Source organism: Rhinatrema bivittatum, chromosome 1, assembly GCF_901001135.1.
Source record: "Rhinatrema bivittatum chromosome 1, aRhiBiv1.1, whole genome shotgun sequence".
NCBI lineage: Eukaryota > Metazoa > Chordata > Amphibia > Gymnophiona > Rhinatrematidae > Rhinatrema > Rhinatrema bivittatum.
Window position 1 is genome coordinate 275,606,215 of NC_042615.1, and position 16,654 is coordinate 275,622,868.

The following is a 16,654-nucleotide window of genomic DNA, read 5'->3' on the forward strand; positions in this document are numbered from 1 at the left end:
TGACCCACTAATAGGAAGCAAGCCGACCAGCCTCTTAAGCGCAGCAGACCCCTCAACAAACATTATGCGAAACAGAGAGAGCTCTCCATGAAAGCCTAATTTGTGTCCACCTCACAGCTCCCCACCATCCATCCCCCTCCCTGAGTTAAAAAGAAAGCAGATATAGAAAGTTTGCTATGATCCCTTCCCTTCTCATTAAATGCAGGCATTTGATCTGCTACGCTGCCAAACTGCACCAAATTGTAGACCCAACGAAGTGCGTGAACTAAAACGAATTTCAAATGATGACCTCAAAAGGGGAAGAGTGAGCATTTCCATATTTGACTACTTTCCTAGTCCAGGCAAATCTTAGCTTCTAGCAATCTTTGCATTTCTGTGATAACATCCCCATTTTCACCCAGCCTGCCCCTCTCCTCGGCAGCTCCCGGTCTCCCTTTCCATACACTCCCCTCTCCTGAGATGGGTCTTCTTTGTGCCGGACAGACCAGACTTCAGGTGAACGAAATGGAAAAGAAACACAAAAGAAGCAGTGTTCAGAATAATTGCTGTTACGCACACACCATCCCAGAAACGTAAACGGGAAGAGCAGGAATTGTGTCAAAAGTATGAATACTAGGCAGGGCAAAGGTTGAGAAGCACAGCAAGCTAATTTTATAAGGAAATGCTGGAGTCTTTCAAAAAAAAACAGATGCCACGCAAAACAAGAAGAAATTTTAAAGTGAAACTGTCTGTCCATTTTCCCATGAAATGACTCCTTTGCCTTTTTGGTGAATCCTTCCAATCTGAAAGTTCGGGCGCGCAGAACTGTACTCTCTGCCACTGCCAAGTTTAGAGTCAGTTTCCATACAATGAGTGCTGGAATGGCAAACGGGAAAAGGAACTAAGCTGAGTGGTAGCTGACCAGCGTGGACTCTAGATGTTAGAACTGGTTCTCACCAACATTCCCCTACCACAGGAAAATGAGTGCAACAGGGAGCAGGCAATTATACTGGTAATTATTTGAAAGCCGGCACCTTGGCAAGAAAGGATCAAGTCTTAACCTCCTACCTGAACCGGGCTGTGACCGATGGAGCTTTCTAGTTTGCCAGAGAAGCGAAATAGACTTTTCTTTTTTAGCGATACCTTAGTTTGACCAAAAGAAGGCGGAGGAAGACTTCTGCAAATTCCTTATCAGAGTAAGGAATCATGGAAACACTTAAGTGAAAAAAAGAAAAAGAAAGCGACAGAGGTTTGACTATGTTTGGCACAATTACTTCCGTACCCGAGAAATGCTCCAGAGCAATTCTGCAGAATTCTGGAGAAGCAGAACTAAACTGCAAACAACGTTTCTTATTATTTTTATTTATTTTGGGCCGTATGAGGATGCGGTAACTCACATTTTCAGGTGCCTGGCTGTGAGCACTGATCGGACAGTTGCCCGTCACATCTGGAAAGCTCTCCTTACAGACCACCACCCCTATATTATTTTTTGGTTTCTGTTTGGTGCTGCCAGAATTCAGGAAACAGCCTTTCCCCTGTCCCCACTGCATCAGTGAGACTCCTTAAAGTCCAAAGGGAAAAAACAAACAATATAAAGAAAGATAGATAAGGCGAGAATAGTATTGTACTGGCACCCTATTTTCCGAAGAGAACAAAATAGGTTGTGAGACCCTTTTTACCAAATCATAGTGTCAGTATCAGACCCATACGCAGCATCAGCACTCAGAAGCAACTGATTGATTTTTTTTTTTTCTTATTGGATAAGGAAATTTAATGGTCAAAAAAATAAATAAATAACCCAATGCCGAATTGCTGACAAATGACCAATTACCGGCTTGATCTTGCTTTCTATTGCGCACATTTATATAAAATATATTTTCCCCCAGTGCATCTGGGAAGCCTTGTTCTTTTAATTGTTACTTTATTTGTTACACACAGAAAGACACCTGCCTAGTTAGCAGACTTTCTTCTCGCTACTGTTTCCAATCCCTCCTCTCACCTAACACCCATCGCCTCTGTCCTGGTTCACGTCCCAGTCACAGGTAAAGGCACATCTGTCTCTACTGCTGTACCCTCCCTCCAGTCTCTCTCTCTCTCTCTCTCTCTAAATCCAGTCTCGACTCACTTTTTCTACGGCTTCTGAGCGCTAATTGTAGGTTTTGATTTCTTGTGTTGTTTACTAGGTCTTTACCTGTAAAGTATTTGGTGAACGCGCTATGCCGTAAGGTGTTTTTAGGTGACTTGACTTTATTAGCAAGTTTTTTCTCCCCCCCCCCCCTTTCCCAAAGATATGCTAGCGATATGTAGTTAACTTATTCCAAATTCCTTCCTAAGGGGTTTAGGTTTCTAAGCCTGGCGTGGAGCCCACAATGAGCTATGCACATTGCTGGCCACAGAAGGAAGAAACTGCTCTTGTAAAACCAGTCCTAGCCTCACACTGCCCCGTCTCTGGACCCGGGTCTCAAGGCACCCAACGCCTCTGTAATGTGTTCGGGGATCCTGTGACGCTCAGTCCCCTGATATGGTGAACCTTTTCACTTATCCGCTTGTTTTATTTATACTGTGCCGTTTCCCTTACGCCCGTTTCCTTCCTATAACAACCGCAATGGATGGCGAAACTGCAGTTGGCAGCAAATAACATCCCCATACCAGAGAGAAGAGTAACAGAGCAGTCTGGGGGGATTTTGAAAAGAGCATTATTTACAACGAAATGCTCTGTAGCATATTTCGCCCTCAAACTACAAAGGCAAAAATCACATAACAAAATATGCATAATGGTAAATTATTCTGATCATTTAATACTCTGAATGAGTAAGAAATTGATAGTATTTTCTAATATTCTCATATATCGTTGCCTTATAGTTTTTGGTGAGATTCCAGTAATGACTTCTTACATAAACGGTTTTATGGGGACGTTGAAATAAAAATTGCCTATTATGACAGCTGTCTGTTTTGAAACTAATATTTAGTTTTAATGTAAAAAATAAAAACCTCATAAAATTTGTATTCTTCACCTTGGTCTGATGAATTAAACCCAAACTATGTTGACTGTGCATTAAAAAAAATAAACAAATAAAATCTCAAATGGAAGTAACATACAAATTAAGGGGTGCTATTGTTTTTTTAATGATCCTCTTATTTTTCCAGGTGCACTATAAATCATAGAACACTTCCCCTGATGTTTGGGCTGCAGAACAGAAGGGTGGATTATTTTAACTATTCTACAAGAAATCTCAGCGCTGTGCAATGGTATTCCTTAGAAAGCTAAAATATTATTTTCACCTCTTAGCATAACTCAAAGCTACAATGTAGTGCAGTAGACAAACATATGTGCATGCTCTATATTTCATGGGGTAGGCATCTGTTATACGATTCCAGCTGTTCAGACACAGATAGATAGAGGTGGGGGCGGGTAGCAGCTGGGGTGGCATGGGGGATGAAACTCACTGCGAATTCATTCTTTGAAGCTAAAGTTTAGGTCTGTTACAAAAGGGAGTTTAAGTGTTAGAGAGCGGGACCTCCCCACATCTGGATTTTTGGAAACTCTTTTCTTGATACAGAAAGGGACATGACATTTGGTTGAAAAAAAACAGCTACCGGGTCATTTTACTAATCTGTAAGCACTTTTCTGATACACCTTATGTAACCTTTTGAGAAATAAATATTATCTGTGTATGTGTTGGTCAGTCATCTGTCAGGGCTACCCCCCCCCCCCCCCCAGTGACAAAAGGGCCCATTCAGGGATAGGCTGCTGCAAGAGGTGTTCTACAGCTGACAATGCAGGAGGTGAGTCATCACCCAGCCCTTGCTAGCTCTGAAAACAAAACCCTCTTTCAGCATGACCCTAGCCTGGGGAAACCCGGTTATTTTATTCTTATCCCTAGCCAGCAAAAGCATGTATCCATCTGTCTCAGTGAGAAAAAAGGAGGGAGGGGGGTCCTAATTTAATTTAGAAAACCAGGTTATTCTCATTATTGCCAGGAATCTTATCAATATATATCGATTTTGTCTATCCCTATTTGCAGGGCACAGCATCCAGGGAGGGTCTGCAAGGAATTCCTGAGTCATGGTTATTAATATCATTGTTTCAGCAACAATGAAGTTTTGGTTTTGTTTTTGGGTTTTTTTTGTTACTGGAAGAAGTAAAGATAGAGATCAATCCTAACAATAACCCTGAGTCTTAAAAGTCTATTTATATTCTACAGCCCGAAGGGTAAAAATACACATCTAGAAGGAGAGAAAGTTGCAAACGTTAAAGCGATCTTTTCCTAACATGTTTGTCTCAACTCTCGCCTGCTAGATTTACCAAACAAATAGCTTAGTTCAAAAAAAAGAAATGACCACTCCCCAAAAATGTGCAATAAAATATTTTCTAAAAAAAAAAAAAATCAAAATAAAATGTATGTGAGAGAGCATAAACTTCCGCACAGTTTGTGTCTATCTGTTATCTTTGCCTGAAATACACGAGCTTGGTGGCATTTACTACAGCAAAAGAACGAGGCACGGACCGGTGTCCTCTGCGAGTGCCGGGACTGGTCTGAATAGGGACCGGTATCTGCCTGGATTAAAGTGGGTGCTCAGTTCACGGTTTTAAGCTGTCTGGGAAAACACAGAGCCAGAAAGATCCAGTGACAGGAAGTCAAGAAGTAGAAAGATCTCTGCTGAGGCAAATCAGTAGCAATGTTTCCTTGACACTCAGATTTACGAACTTTCAAGCTGCAAAAAAACTGTGGATGTTGGCAAAAGAATGGAGCAGAGCCCAGCAGCTGTAAAACAGCACACATTTTCTCCGAGTCATATTGCAATCTCGGTGCGGAAGGGGGGGTGTTAATTTCAAATGCTTTCCAACTGTTTTGGAAGGCAGACATTCAACAACACTAGATTTTTGGTTATACGATCTCTGTGCCACTTCACACTCAACTATTTCATTGTGCCGATCACACATATATAATAAAGCGTTTATTCAAAGTTCCTTTGTTTTCACAACTTCGCACAAAAAAAAAAAGTATTTTTTTTCTCTTGTGCCTAACGCCAGAAGCAGTCTGCTTCGGATGGTCATCATCCCTGTACGATCAAGTACAGTAACGATATTAAACCCCAGTGGAAAAGCTGAATACATGCGCTAGAAATGATTCTTACGTGCTAATTTGTTTTCCTATTTTGCTTGTCTCGAAACATGCAAAGTTTGGTTCAACGGTCTAATTCTTAGCCATATTGCATTTCTCCCAGTTCAATAACAGTTCAATAACAGTTAAATAACAGTTCTTTTTAAAGTTGGTGTTCACTGATTCTGCTTACACATATCACGAAATTGAGTGTATGAGTGAAAGGCAAAAAAACGGCGAGAAGAAAGTACTCGTGCATTAGCTATCCAGAGAAAGATTTACTTTCAGAGAGCTCTGAACTTTTGAATGTGAGAGGCGAGGGCTGTTTGTTTTGCTTCTGCAACTAATTCTGCGCACGGATCGAGAAGCGGGAGCTGCCCTTACTGTACCTCTGAGCCGCAGTGTTGGCATCCAGAATCCCAGTGCTCTGCATCCAGGACCTGACCGAGGTCAATCCACCGGACAACGGCTCTTCCTTCATGGTCAGCCCTCCTCGGGGGAGACTATCCTGGATCGAGAACATCAAAACAGCTTTTATGCTCTCTTCAGAGCACAAGAAAAAACAAAAACAAACAAACAAGACAAGATTCCCAAAAGAAGAAACGAAAGGGAGAGCACCTCCACTCCCAACCAAAAAAAAAAAAAAGAAAATGCAATAAAAAAAATCCGCACACGCGTTTGCTTCTGTCAGTTTTGGGTTTGCTTTGGGTGGCTTCCCCCCCCCCCCCCCCCCCTCTCAAACTTAGTAAAGGATGCCAAAGTCTTTCCAAGTTGCTAAAGAAGGCGAGCACTGGGTTCCCCAGATCTTGGCAAGCTCGGTAGTTTCCAGATGCCCGAGAGTCAGAAGACAATCCCCGTGCAAAGTCGATTTCCAGCTGGAAGGGAAGCGGTTCGGATCCAGCGGCAGAGGGGGGGGAGACGGACAGGTTCAGTCCGCAAGCTCTGCTGGGGTCCGCGCCTGGCGGTGCGGGCGCTCAGGTGCCACAACGCCCGGGCTCTGCCTCCAGCAGGAGCATCTGCCGGGGAGGGGCGCTCGCCTCCGGTCCCCCTCTCTCTCTCTCTCTTCTCCGAGGCGCAGGAAGGGAAGGCGCAGCCCGGAACCGGCAGCAGGAAGCGGGGAGGTAAAAGACAACCACCCCCCCCAAAAAAAAAAATGGGGGGCGAGAGCCGCGCAGGAAGGCAGAGGGAGCGGCGCCGGCGGCGGCTGCTGCTGAGAGGAGAAGGAGAAGAGGCGCGCTCTGCTCAGCACCAGCAGCGGCGGCGGCGGGAGGAGGCAGGGAAGGAGCTGCCGGCAGCCCTCCCGTCCCGGGGGAGCCGGGCGATTGGTAGCTGAGTTGCTTCGCCTCCTCCTCCTCCTCCCCCACCCCTGGCTCCCGCCGCAGCCCGGCACCAGCGGCGGCGGCGAGAGGGCAGCCCAGCCCCCGGCTCTGCCCGTCCCCGCGGGAGCAGCGGCCCGTCCCCCCCGGCCGGCCTGGCATTGCGGGCGGGGAGAGGCCGAGCGCGGCACCGCGGGAGCACGAGGCGGAGGGGGAGGAGGGGGAGGCTCCGGGAGAGCCATGCACCCCGCACTCCTCTGGCGTTGTTGCCACGTTACCTTGATCGCTCTCGTCTTTCCTCGCTCTCACCTCTCTCCACGATCTTCTCATGCCCGTCGTTCTCTCCTCCCTCCTTCGCGCCGTGCTTCCACCTTTCCTTCTTCATTCGAGTCTCCGTGTGGCACAACCTTCCCTCACCACTTCTGCCGATTACTGCCTTTCTTCCTTTTCACACGTTATCTCTCTTGCCTTTATTTTCTCTCACAGATTTTTTTTTTGGGGGGGGGGGGGGCTTTGTAATACTAGTCTTCTCCACATTTAGAAACTTTTAAGAGCTCCTCTTTTAATAAGGAGACAAAAAAAGTGAGTGCTAGAGTCTTTAGAACTTCATTTATTATAAGCCCTGAGTTGCATCTGTGCAGGGCAGCTAGAAAAGACCACGGGGCCTTCCTGTATCACTCTTGCTTTGAGTTCATTGTCAACAGCCTGGCCACAAAGAGTTTTTGAACCTTTGCTTGAATTTGGGATGATGAGTCCCTTTTGGCACTGCTTGGATCCCAGGGGGGTCACAGCCAACCTGGCCCAGCCGCCTTCATCAAAACCTGGTAAGGGGCAGCTTCAGAACTGAGTGGGGCTCGTCTGACCCAGTTCTGACAGTATTTTAAACTGAAAGATCAAAATGTAGCCTTTCACTTCTAAAGCTTTACCAAGATTTGGCCACACAGACTTGATGCAGTTTGGCCAACTTGATGTATACAATTATTAGATTGAAAGAAGACATTTACTTGTGGGATTCAGCCTTCTTTATCTCTTGCTATTTACTGTCTGAAAGCTGTTGCTCCTAATAAATCTGGCACCATATTCTCAGAAGCAAGGCACCATGGTGACATCATCGAAGCACATCCTTCCAGTAATGGTGTCATTTTTCTCTTGACAGAAGATGCCTGAAGGTCTGGGCATCAGCAACAGAACCCGTTCTTAGCTGGGCCCCGGCATCAACCTAGGCTCCAGGCCCTGGAGGTTTACCTCAAGGAATTGCTAGCTGGATGGGATTTATCTAGAAGAAGTAGAAGAGCAGTGGGAAAAACTAAAAGGAGCTATTACAAGGGCAACAATCCTTTTTATTGGGAAAGTAAATAAAGGAAAGAGGAAAAAGAGGCCGCTATGGTTTTCTAAAGAGGTAGCTTAAAAGGTAAGGGAGAAAAGGTTAACATTCATAAACTACAAGAGATCACAGACAGAGGAAGACAGGCAACAATATCTGGAAAAATTTAAGAAAAGCTGGGAAAGTAATCAGGAATGCAAAAATTTAAATACAAGAAAAAATAGCAAATATGGCATCACAGAGGACAATACTTGGTGGTTAAAAAAAAAGTTTATAACAGCCCATGCCAAGGCTGTTGAAATGCTAAAAGTATGTCAAAGATTAGTCAGTATGTAAAAGGTCAGCATTAAGTTTCATCTCTTCTTTCTGGGCTCAGCATACAAGAAATCATGTGGCTTACAAGAATGCAGTGTTATTAACATATATGAGATAAAATAATAATGCCAACCAGTTGTAAAATGTTATGCAGACAAACATTAATTTGTGTGAAGTTTAGAGGCGGTAATGTATTTAACTGACTGTAACAGCTTGGGAACTCTGAGCTGGAGGTTTACTCTGCATTGTTTAGAAAGCTACACTAATCCTTATTATAAGACACCTTATAATAAAAATTAAAGATTTTTCTTACAATGGCTGTTGATATGAAGTGTTTACTAGAACCCCTACAAGCACACAATCAAGTTATGGAAACTGTTGCCGAAGAATGTTGTCAAAACAACTAACATAGTGGGATTCAAAAGAGGATTGGACAAGTTTCTGAAGGAAAATTCCATACACAGTTATTAGCCAGATAGACTTGGGAAAGCCAGCACTTATCCTGGGGAGTGAGGTACAAGAAATAGATCAACTATTGGGGATTTGACGGGTACTTATGACCTGGAATGGCCACTGTCAGAGACAGAATTGCTGGGCTCGGTGGAACTTGGTCTGACCCAGCACCGCACTTATCTTCTTCTTACTATAAAAGTGCCTTTGATTTAAAATTGAATTTATCTTCAATGAGTTTCAGTTTGTGTCTTCTGCTTTGTCCTATAAAGAGTACAGTCATCAGTCCCTGAATTAAATTCTTTCATATTCTGTGCATATTTTCAAAGCTGACATGGCTTATCCATCCTTAATGTGAAAGGACCATTCAAAATGATACTATATCATTCTATCAGAAACTGAGCTTGGGTTTGTATAAAAATATTTATAATGGAGATCATGTGATGCAGTGAGATGTGTGGACATGAGGAAGAGTGGTTCTGGGTGCCACCCCAGTTTGTTCTAAATTTTCCCCAGCTTTCTTAGAAATTTTAAAACTGAGACTGAATAGACATTACCTTTGGAAGAAAAGTGTGCATGGGGAAATGCTAGAAAGTTGACTATGGCTGCAAAAATCACTAAATGAGAGAAGGAAATTTAGGATGAAGCTATAGAGCCTTCAGGATCATAAATGGCAGAATCATCAGAGAGATACTGCTTGCTGTAATAGCTGCTGTGGATGTTAAAGTGGAAAAAATAAATTTGGTGGCCATGATGGATACAAAATTTTCAGAGTTCACTAGGAGATTTACTGAAATAAAGGCCGGGGTCCTTGAAATAAACATGAAGGTATAATCTTTGGAAATGAGGTGGCAGGTCTGGAAAGAGCAGTAAAGGCTGCACAGAAGAACATGGATGATCTTGAAAATCGGAGCTAGAAAATCAGTATCAAGGTACTGGGAATAACTGAGAATATTCACTATTCTAAACTGTAGGACTAGTTTCATTCCTGGCTTGTGAAGGAGCTGGGGGTGAGTGAGAAAGAATGGGAGAAAATTCTGTCCGAGTGAGTATATCGTATCGGGGCTAGAGGTGCTGAGGATGAACAGCCCTAACCAGTAATGGTGTAAATATTGGACTTTAATGATAAACTGAAAATTATGTGAGTCTATAAACAGATTGCTGAGTTGAAATATGAAGGCACTAAGATCTAAAATGGGTAAGGCGGGCAACATCCAGCATTTTCCCACCTCCCTTCCACAAAATACACTGACACTATACTTTGGGTTTATTCATTCCATCCAAACCCAAGCCCAAACACCAAACACCATGAGAACTCCCCCCCCCCCCCCCCCCCACTGATATCATAGCCATTTACCACCACCACCCCCAGTAACATACAGCAACCCTTCCCTACCCTGGAGATGCCAATGGCCTGCTGCTGCTGACTGAACTTCCCCGCTGACTGAAAATCCACAGCCTGACCAGAGACCACAATGTCATAAACTGCCTCATGTAGCATCCTCCCCAGCTAGCCCCTCATCCTCCCCCAAGTCATAAGCTCTTCCTTTAACAATAATCAAACATGGGCTCGGGTTTTCCACCACAAAATCAAGACCAATATAAGTTACCCTTGTTTCCCGCACTGCGACCAATAACTATTACCCAAAAAATATTTTTACCGCCTCCTGAAGTGAGTTCTTAAATAAAGCCAACCCAATGTCCAACAAATGAATGCCATCGGACCTGTAAAGACCTGGACAAGCATCCAAAGCCCAATCATGCTTGATCTGGAAACCCCCCTTGTGCTTCCACCCAAGCCCCAATCTGTCAAATGACTTTTGTAACCCCCTGTTTCCAAAGAAGCTGATCCTGTAACTTAAACTGAACAACAATGTCAAACAACCCCAAACGGATAGCTGGCATTGCGTTCATCAAGCTAGCTACATTTTTCCTTGCTGCAACCAAAAAATCCCTACAAGTCCATCCCCCAACCTCGTTGCCCCCCAAATGCACCACGAGGACTTCCAAGGCACGATGACTTCTCAGCAGTTCCTGGATGACTGGCAATAACTGGCTCCATCGCATACCTCTGTGACCAAACCAGAAAACTCACCAGCTAGCTGTCACCAAGCCCAAGCTCTCACCGTAAGACTTCATCAACACCCGCATGTAAGCCCAGTGATTAAGTTTTCATCCTAGGAACATGCATTGCTTTTGCCATTACGTTCCATTGCAGACATAGCAAAACAAATTTCTGCAATAATATCGATACTCTTCTGCATCTAGCAGATTGTCCATTCATGACCTCTACTACACCCTGTTGTCACACCAGAACAAAATCTTTTGATCCCTCAGCTGATGACCCCAGAATACCAAAGCCATCACAATAGGGAATAACTCCAAAAAGGTTATGCTGCTGATGACACTTCAGTATCCACAATGATGGCCACTGACTCATGCACCATTCCCCCTGCCAATTTACCCCAAAACCAGATGTGCCCACCACATAGAATAGAGTTCTATGTGTCTATTCATCACTTGCTCCTTATGCATGATATATACACCACTGCAGGATTCCAGAAATGTCAACCACGTGCCCAATTGTCCTTTATTCTCCTTAACACCCGGCTAAAACAATGCCCCGCTTTGACTCCTGCAGTCAAAACATCGAAAAATAGAAATGTTGGCAGAAAAGGACCAAATGATCCATCTAGTCTGCCCAGTAAGCTTATGGTAATATCTGCTGTGCCGTGTAGGTTACTCCATGCTTAATCTATTTCCCAGATCATAAAAGTCAAGGCCCTCATTGGTTGCTGTTTGAATCCAATTTCCCATTACCCCCATGCTTATCAGTTTTCCATACTAGCCCTCATTGATTGCTGTTGAATCCAATTCCTTGTTATGCTTTGCTATTGAAGCAGAGAGCGATGTTTGAGTTGCATCAAAGTATCAGACTTATTGGTTAAGGGTAGTAACCGCTGCATAAGCAAGTTAACCCCATACTTGTTTTCCCAAACCGCAAGACTTACCCAAGTGAGGGAACGAGCTCTGTCTCTAGCCGGTCCCATATTATGGAACTCTATTCCCCTTGACCTTAGACTCCAGAGCAATCATAAACTTTTCAAAATACAGCTCAAAACCTGGCTTTACATACAAGCCTTCAAGAAAGAAAAATGATGCAGGAAACTAAGCAAAGATATGCGGCATAAAGCACCGAATACCTAATTTAACGATCCTTACTGAATTATTTCAACCTTTTTAACTGTAGGCAACCTTCAGGACACATTGCTATGCAACACTCAATCCCCAAATAAACACCTTATTGTTACCGAATACTAATGGCACCACCTATGTAATGTACGACCCATATTTTTTTATATTGGTGCCCTATTGTAAACCGTTATGATGGTGAATAACTTAATGACGGTATATAAAAACTCTTAAATAAAAGTCGGGGCCCTTGGTTGCTGAACAAATCCAGTTCCCCTTTTCCCCTGCCGTTGAAGCAGAGATCGATGATGGAGTTGCATCAACGGTATCAAGGCTAATTAGTCAAGGCTAATAACCGCCACACCATCAAGTTACTCCATGCACTCTTTTCTTCATTTCCATCCTTTAGCCTGATGAACGTCCATCCATGGCAATACCCATGCAGGTAAAGTTCAATAACCCAATCAATCACTGCAAAAGCCTTAGAGTCAACTTTTTTGCTGATGCCACTAACTGCACCAGCTCCCTGAAGCCCCCAAACCTTATCCATAGGTAGTCGCAACACCATCCTTTCTGAATCCAACTCAATGCCTAAAAATGTTATCTTGGATAATGGCCCCTCTGTATTACTGTGAGTGATCAGATTGCCGAAACACCGAGCCACCTCCAAAAAAAAACCCCCAAAAGAACTGAACACGCTCAACCTCGTTGGTCCCACAAAGGAAAAATCATCTAAGTAGCGAGGCATACTATTGATGCCTGTTGACTGAGCTGTCACCCAATGCACAAACATGCTGAATACTTCAACGTAACTACATGACACTGCACACCTCATTGGCAGGATTCGATCTACAAAATATCATCCTTGAAAAGAAATACCCAACAAGTGAAAGCTATTAGGGTGAATCAGTAACAACTTAAAAGCAGACTCGATATCTGCCTTAGCCAGTAACACCCCCTTACTCGCTACCTTCGCCAAGGCCACTGCCACATCAAATGTCTTGTCAGTATGTAATAGGGATGTGAATCGTTTTTTGACGATTTAAAATATCGTCCGGTATATTTTAAATCGTCAAAAACCGTTAGGGCCACGATACAATACCAATTCCCCCGATTTATCGTCAAAAAATCGTAAATCGGGGGAAGGGGGAGGGCAGGAAAACCGGCACATTAAAACCCCCTAAAACCCACCCCCGACCCTTTAAATTAAATCCCCCACCCTCCCGAACCCCCCCCCCCAAATGCCTTAAATTACCCTGGGGTAGAGCGGCAGTCCGAAACGGCCTCCTGCTATTGAATCGCATCGTCTTCAGCCGGCGCCATTTTGCAAAATGGCCGCCGCAAAATGGCGGCGGCCATAGACCAACACGATTCGACTGCTGGAGGTCGTTCTGGACCCCCGCTGGACTTTTGGCAAGTCTTGTGGGGGTCAGGAGGCCCCCCCAAGCTGGCCAAAAGTTCCTGGGGGTCCAGCGGGGGTCCGTGAGCGATTTCCTGCTGCGAATCGTTTTCCGTACGGATAATGGCCCCTTATGCCCCCTCATCTCCCTGTGTCCCCCACACCCCATCCTGCTAACTCCTGCTGCTCTCCATCCAGGTGCTCTGCTGTTGGTCAGCTGCATTAGAGCCCGCTGAGGTTCTCGCAGAGAAATCCCAAATCCGCCAAGCTTCCTACCGGGAGATACTTGGATGTTCGCCAACTTCACTGGAACTTGGAACTGCAGAAGCAGAAAACGTGCCAACACCAGGAACTCCCATACCCGCAACCCTGCCCTCCCCCAGCCTCAATACTTGTGCCGGAACACTCTGACCAAGACCCCCTTCCCCACCCTGCACTCCACCTCCTCCAAACCTCTCATGCACTAACATCCCTCATCCCCATCCAAGCAACTTCCTCCAATCCTGCCAACCACCTTTCCATCCCCAAACCCCCTCCCTAAATTATCCCACACCATCTCTCCACAACCAACCCGCTTACAAACACCACCCTGGGCCAATAGCTGAACTGGAGCCCCACCCTGAGACAGACCTGTAATCCCACCCGGGAAACCTCTGCCAACCTGCTGCCATACCACTCCAGCCAACTAGTCTGACCCCAATCTCCGTGCATATTCAGCATCACAGAGCTCCCACTTCTCTGGCAAGCATTCCCAGCACTAGAGGCCAGAGAGAAACCTGAATCCAATGGAGCAGCTCCACCCCTCCGACACTGTGCCCCCAAACCCGAACCTGCTCGCTCAGGACTGCAGTGCGCTTTGCAAGGACAGCTGACCCACCTCTGGTTCTGCACTCGCGCTGACTCCCGTGGACTACGAGGACTTCATCGCACCCAGTGACACCACTGGTTTCCTCCGCAGCCCGCATGTCAGGCCCAGAAAGTGCTCCAGTGCTTGCCGCCCCAACAACACAACCCAGCTGCACCGCCATCTTGCTCATGTCCACCTCACCATCATGCACTCTAAACATGCTAATTCTGATGCATTCACAAACCGTCCCTCCAAGCCCAATGACATCATCACCATTGCTCACTCTCCCACCGCCACCACCAAACCTGTCACCATGCTCACATGCTGAATCGTTGCATCTCCTCTCTAAATTCACTCACTTGATACCGATAGAACTACTCCTAACCTCCTCTTCTTTGCCTCTCTGGATCCTGCCTCCATGACCGCTTGCCTCACTTCACTCAAAAACACAGAACTCCTGTCCCTCGATGCCTACCACAGGCCTGCCGCCCTTGTGTCCTCGCTTGGACCAAACCATATCCATGGAAAAAACAGATAACCCGAGCAAGAAAGTGCCAGACAAGCCCTGCACCACCATAAAAAGGAAAGCAATGGCTTTCCAATGGGCACCTGGAGAAAAAGATGCCAAACTCATGCCCCCTACCTCCTGCTCCACATCCTGCACCCTATCTGCCTGAACCAAACAGGCACATACCCCATCCCTTCAAAAATAAACAGCCGGGGCTTCCTCCCTCACCCCACTAGCTCACCCGGAAGGAGGGGGAACAACTGCCCGCTCGCCACCATGCTGATGGAATCAGGGTGGACATTGCCACCAGCCTTGAACTTAATTCTTAATGCTTATTCGGCAAATGTAGGAGCAAAGTGAAAGGAAATTGCACCAATTTGTTCTTATTTGGTGCAGAAAAAATAGTGAAATTTGCCTACTGAGGACTGCTGTGAATGGGCAGCAGCTCCGTCAGCTGCAGAGGTGAATAAACTTCTGGATGGTCAAGAAGAATAACAAAATAATGGCTGATCTTGAACTTCACAACAATGAGATTAAAAAGTGGCTAGGTTTGGAAGTTTAAATTTTACATTCATGCGTTCTACATATTTGTTTATACATTAACATCGAACAGTCAAATATCAGTAGACATTAATTTCTGCAATCGATCCAAAGCAGAAGTTTTGAATTTACTGGAGTTGTTTGGTGTGAACAAAGTTGTGACCTTGCAACTTGAGAGTGATTGGCCCCCCATCAACTGAACAGGAAGGCTTCGATATATGAAATTTTTTTGCTTGCATATCCCTACTGAACATATGGCATTATTCTGAGGCCCATATACATTAATGGACTGGCTTTATTTTCATGGATGATTTATTTATGTTTTGAAGTAAATTTGAAGCTGACTGTGTATGGAAGGTGACGATGAGATGACTGTGAGTAGTGAGAGGTTTGGTTGTGTCTGAAGGTAAAGGTTTCTGAATGGGAAGCTGGATGAATGGGGCTGGCACCAAAGTCCATGATTTGTACGGTGGCTGAAGAAATTCATTACATGAGAGGTTTAAGTGATCTTTACTCCTGAGATAGGGAGAAGGAAGTACAGAAATGGGCATGGGTGAAGGGAAGTTAAGGGAATGGGAAGTGGCTAGGGTGGGGATGGGTAGGGATTTGGCTCCAAAGGCAAAAATGAGAAGAGTAATAAAAATGGTGGTTGGCAACAGCAGGCTTTTATGGGTTGGTGCTTAGGCTGGGGAGCCTAAGAGTTTATGTAAAATGGCAAACATTCTATATGTGAATGTTGCTGATGAATAATAACATAGAGAGCGCTCTATTTCAATAGCAGGACCAAAACTCTGGAATAAACTACCACCAGAATTAAGACTTCAATTTGATAAGAAAAGGTTCAGGAAAGAATTAAAAACATGGCTTTTCCAACAGGCATACTCGATTGACAACTAAGCCCCCAGCAGAAACTTATCATCTTTTATGATCTTACTTTTTTGTCTTTTTATCTTTATTAATGGAGTTTTATTTAGTGTTAATCTTGTCTTTAATAATTTATATTAGATAATTTTATGTGAATTTTACTCATTTCATGTATTTCCTTTTTTAGTATAATTATGTAAACCGTTGAGATGGAATTTTTCTGTGCAACGGTATAGAAAACTGTATACATAAATAAATTAAATAAACAAACATAATTTAATGGAATATAGCTGGAACTGGGTCACCAAGAGAGGAAAAAAGTTGCAAATGCATTAAGATGTCATTATTGCGTTGTTGTAGGAAGCACATTTGAATGACACTGAACAAAAAGACTGGGTTGGAATATGCTACGTATATTCCTTGTCTTTGTCTAGAAAAGCCAGCATGGCAATTCTTCTATATAATACTGTGGTGTATACAGAGGACCAAGTTATTAGGGATAAGGAAGGCAGATGCATTTGTATGGGTGAAGATAAATACTTGACGATAGGATTGCACTTTGCTCGATATATGCTCCTAATGTATACATCATGGTTTTTTTTCCAAAACTAATATATGCATTAAGGAATTTGAGGACTATCCCCCTTGTGACTGGAGGCACATGGATAAAACACTACTTTGTCAGTGATTGGTTTAGGTCGTAGGAAGGGCGTGGCTTTTAGATACCTGGAGACTGTACTTCCTGAGGGATAAGAAGTTCACACTAGATCACATTTAACTCAGTTTTAGAATCTGAAAAACTTTTTCCTAATATG

At 44.4% G+C, this 16,654-nt stretch overlaps 1 protein-coding gene across 5 annotated transcripts in view; it reads right to left on the reverse strand.

Annotated features, from left to right (window-relative positions):
• The window catches only part of EBF4 (EBF family member 4), a 449,896-nt gene extending 443,083 nt beyond the window's left edge, over positions 1–6,813 (reverse strand). For all 5 annotated transcript variants that reach the window (XM_029594987.1, XM_029594972.1, XM_029594978.1 and 2 more), the window contains exons 1-2: positions 6,710–6,813; positions 5,474–5,592 (exon numbers count right to left, since the gene is read on the reverse strand). In XM_029594987.1, the coding sequence (XP_029450847.1) occupies positions 5,474–5,592; positions 6,710–6,730 (140 nt within the window). In that variant the 5' untranslated portion in view covers positions 6,731–6,813. The remainder of the gene's footprint in view (positions 1–5,473; positions 5,593–6,709) is intronic.
• Between the last annotated feature and the right edge of the window lie 9,841 nt (positions 6,814–16,654).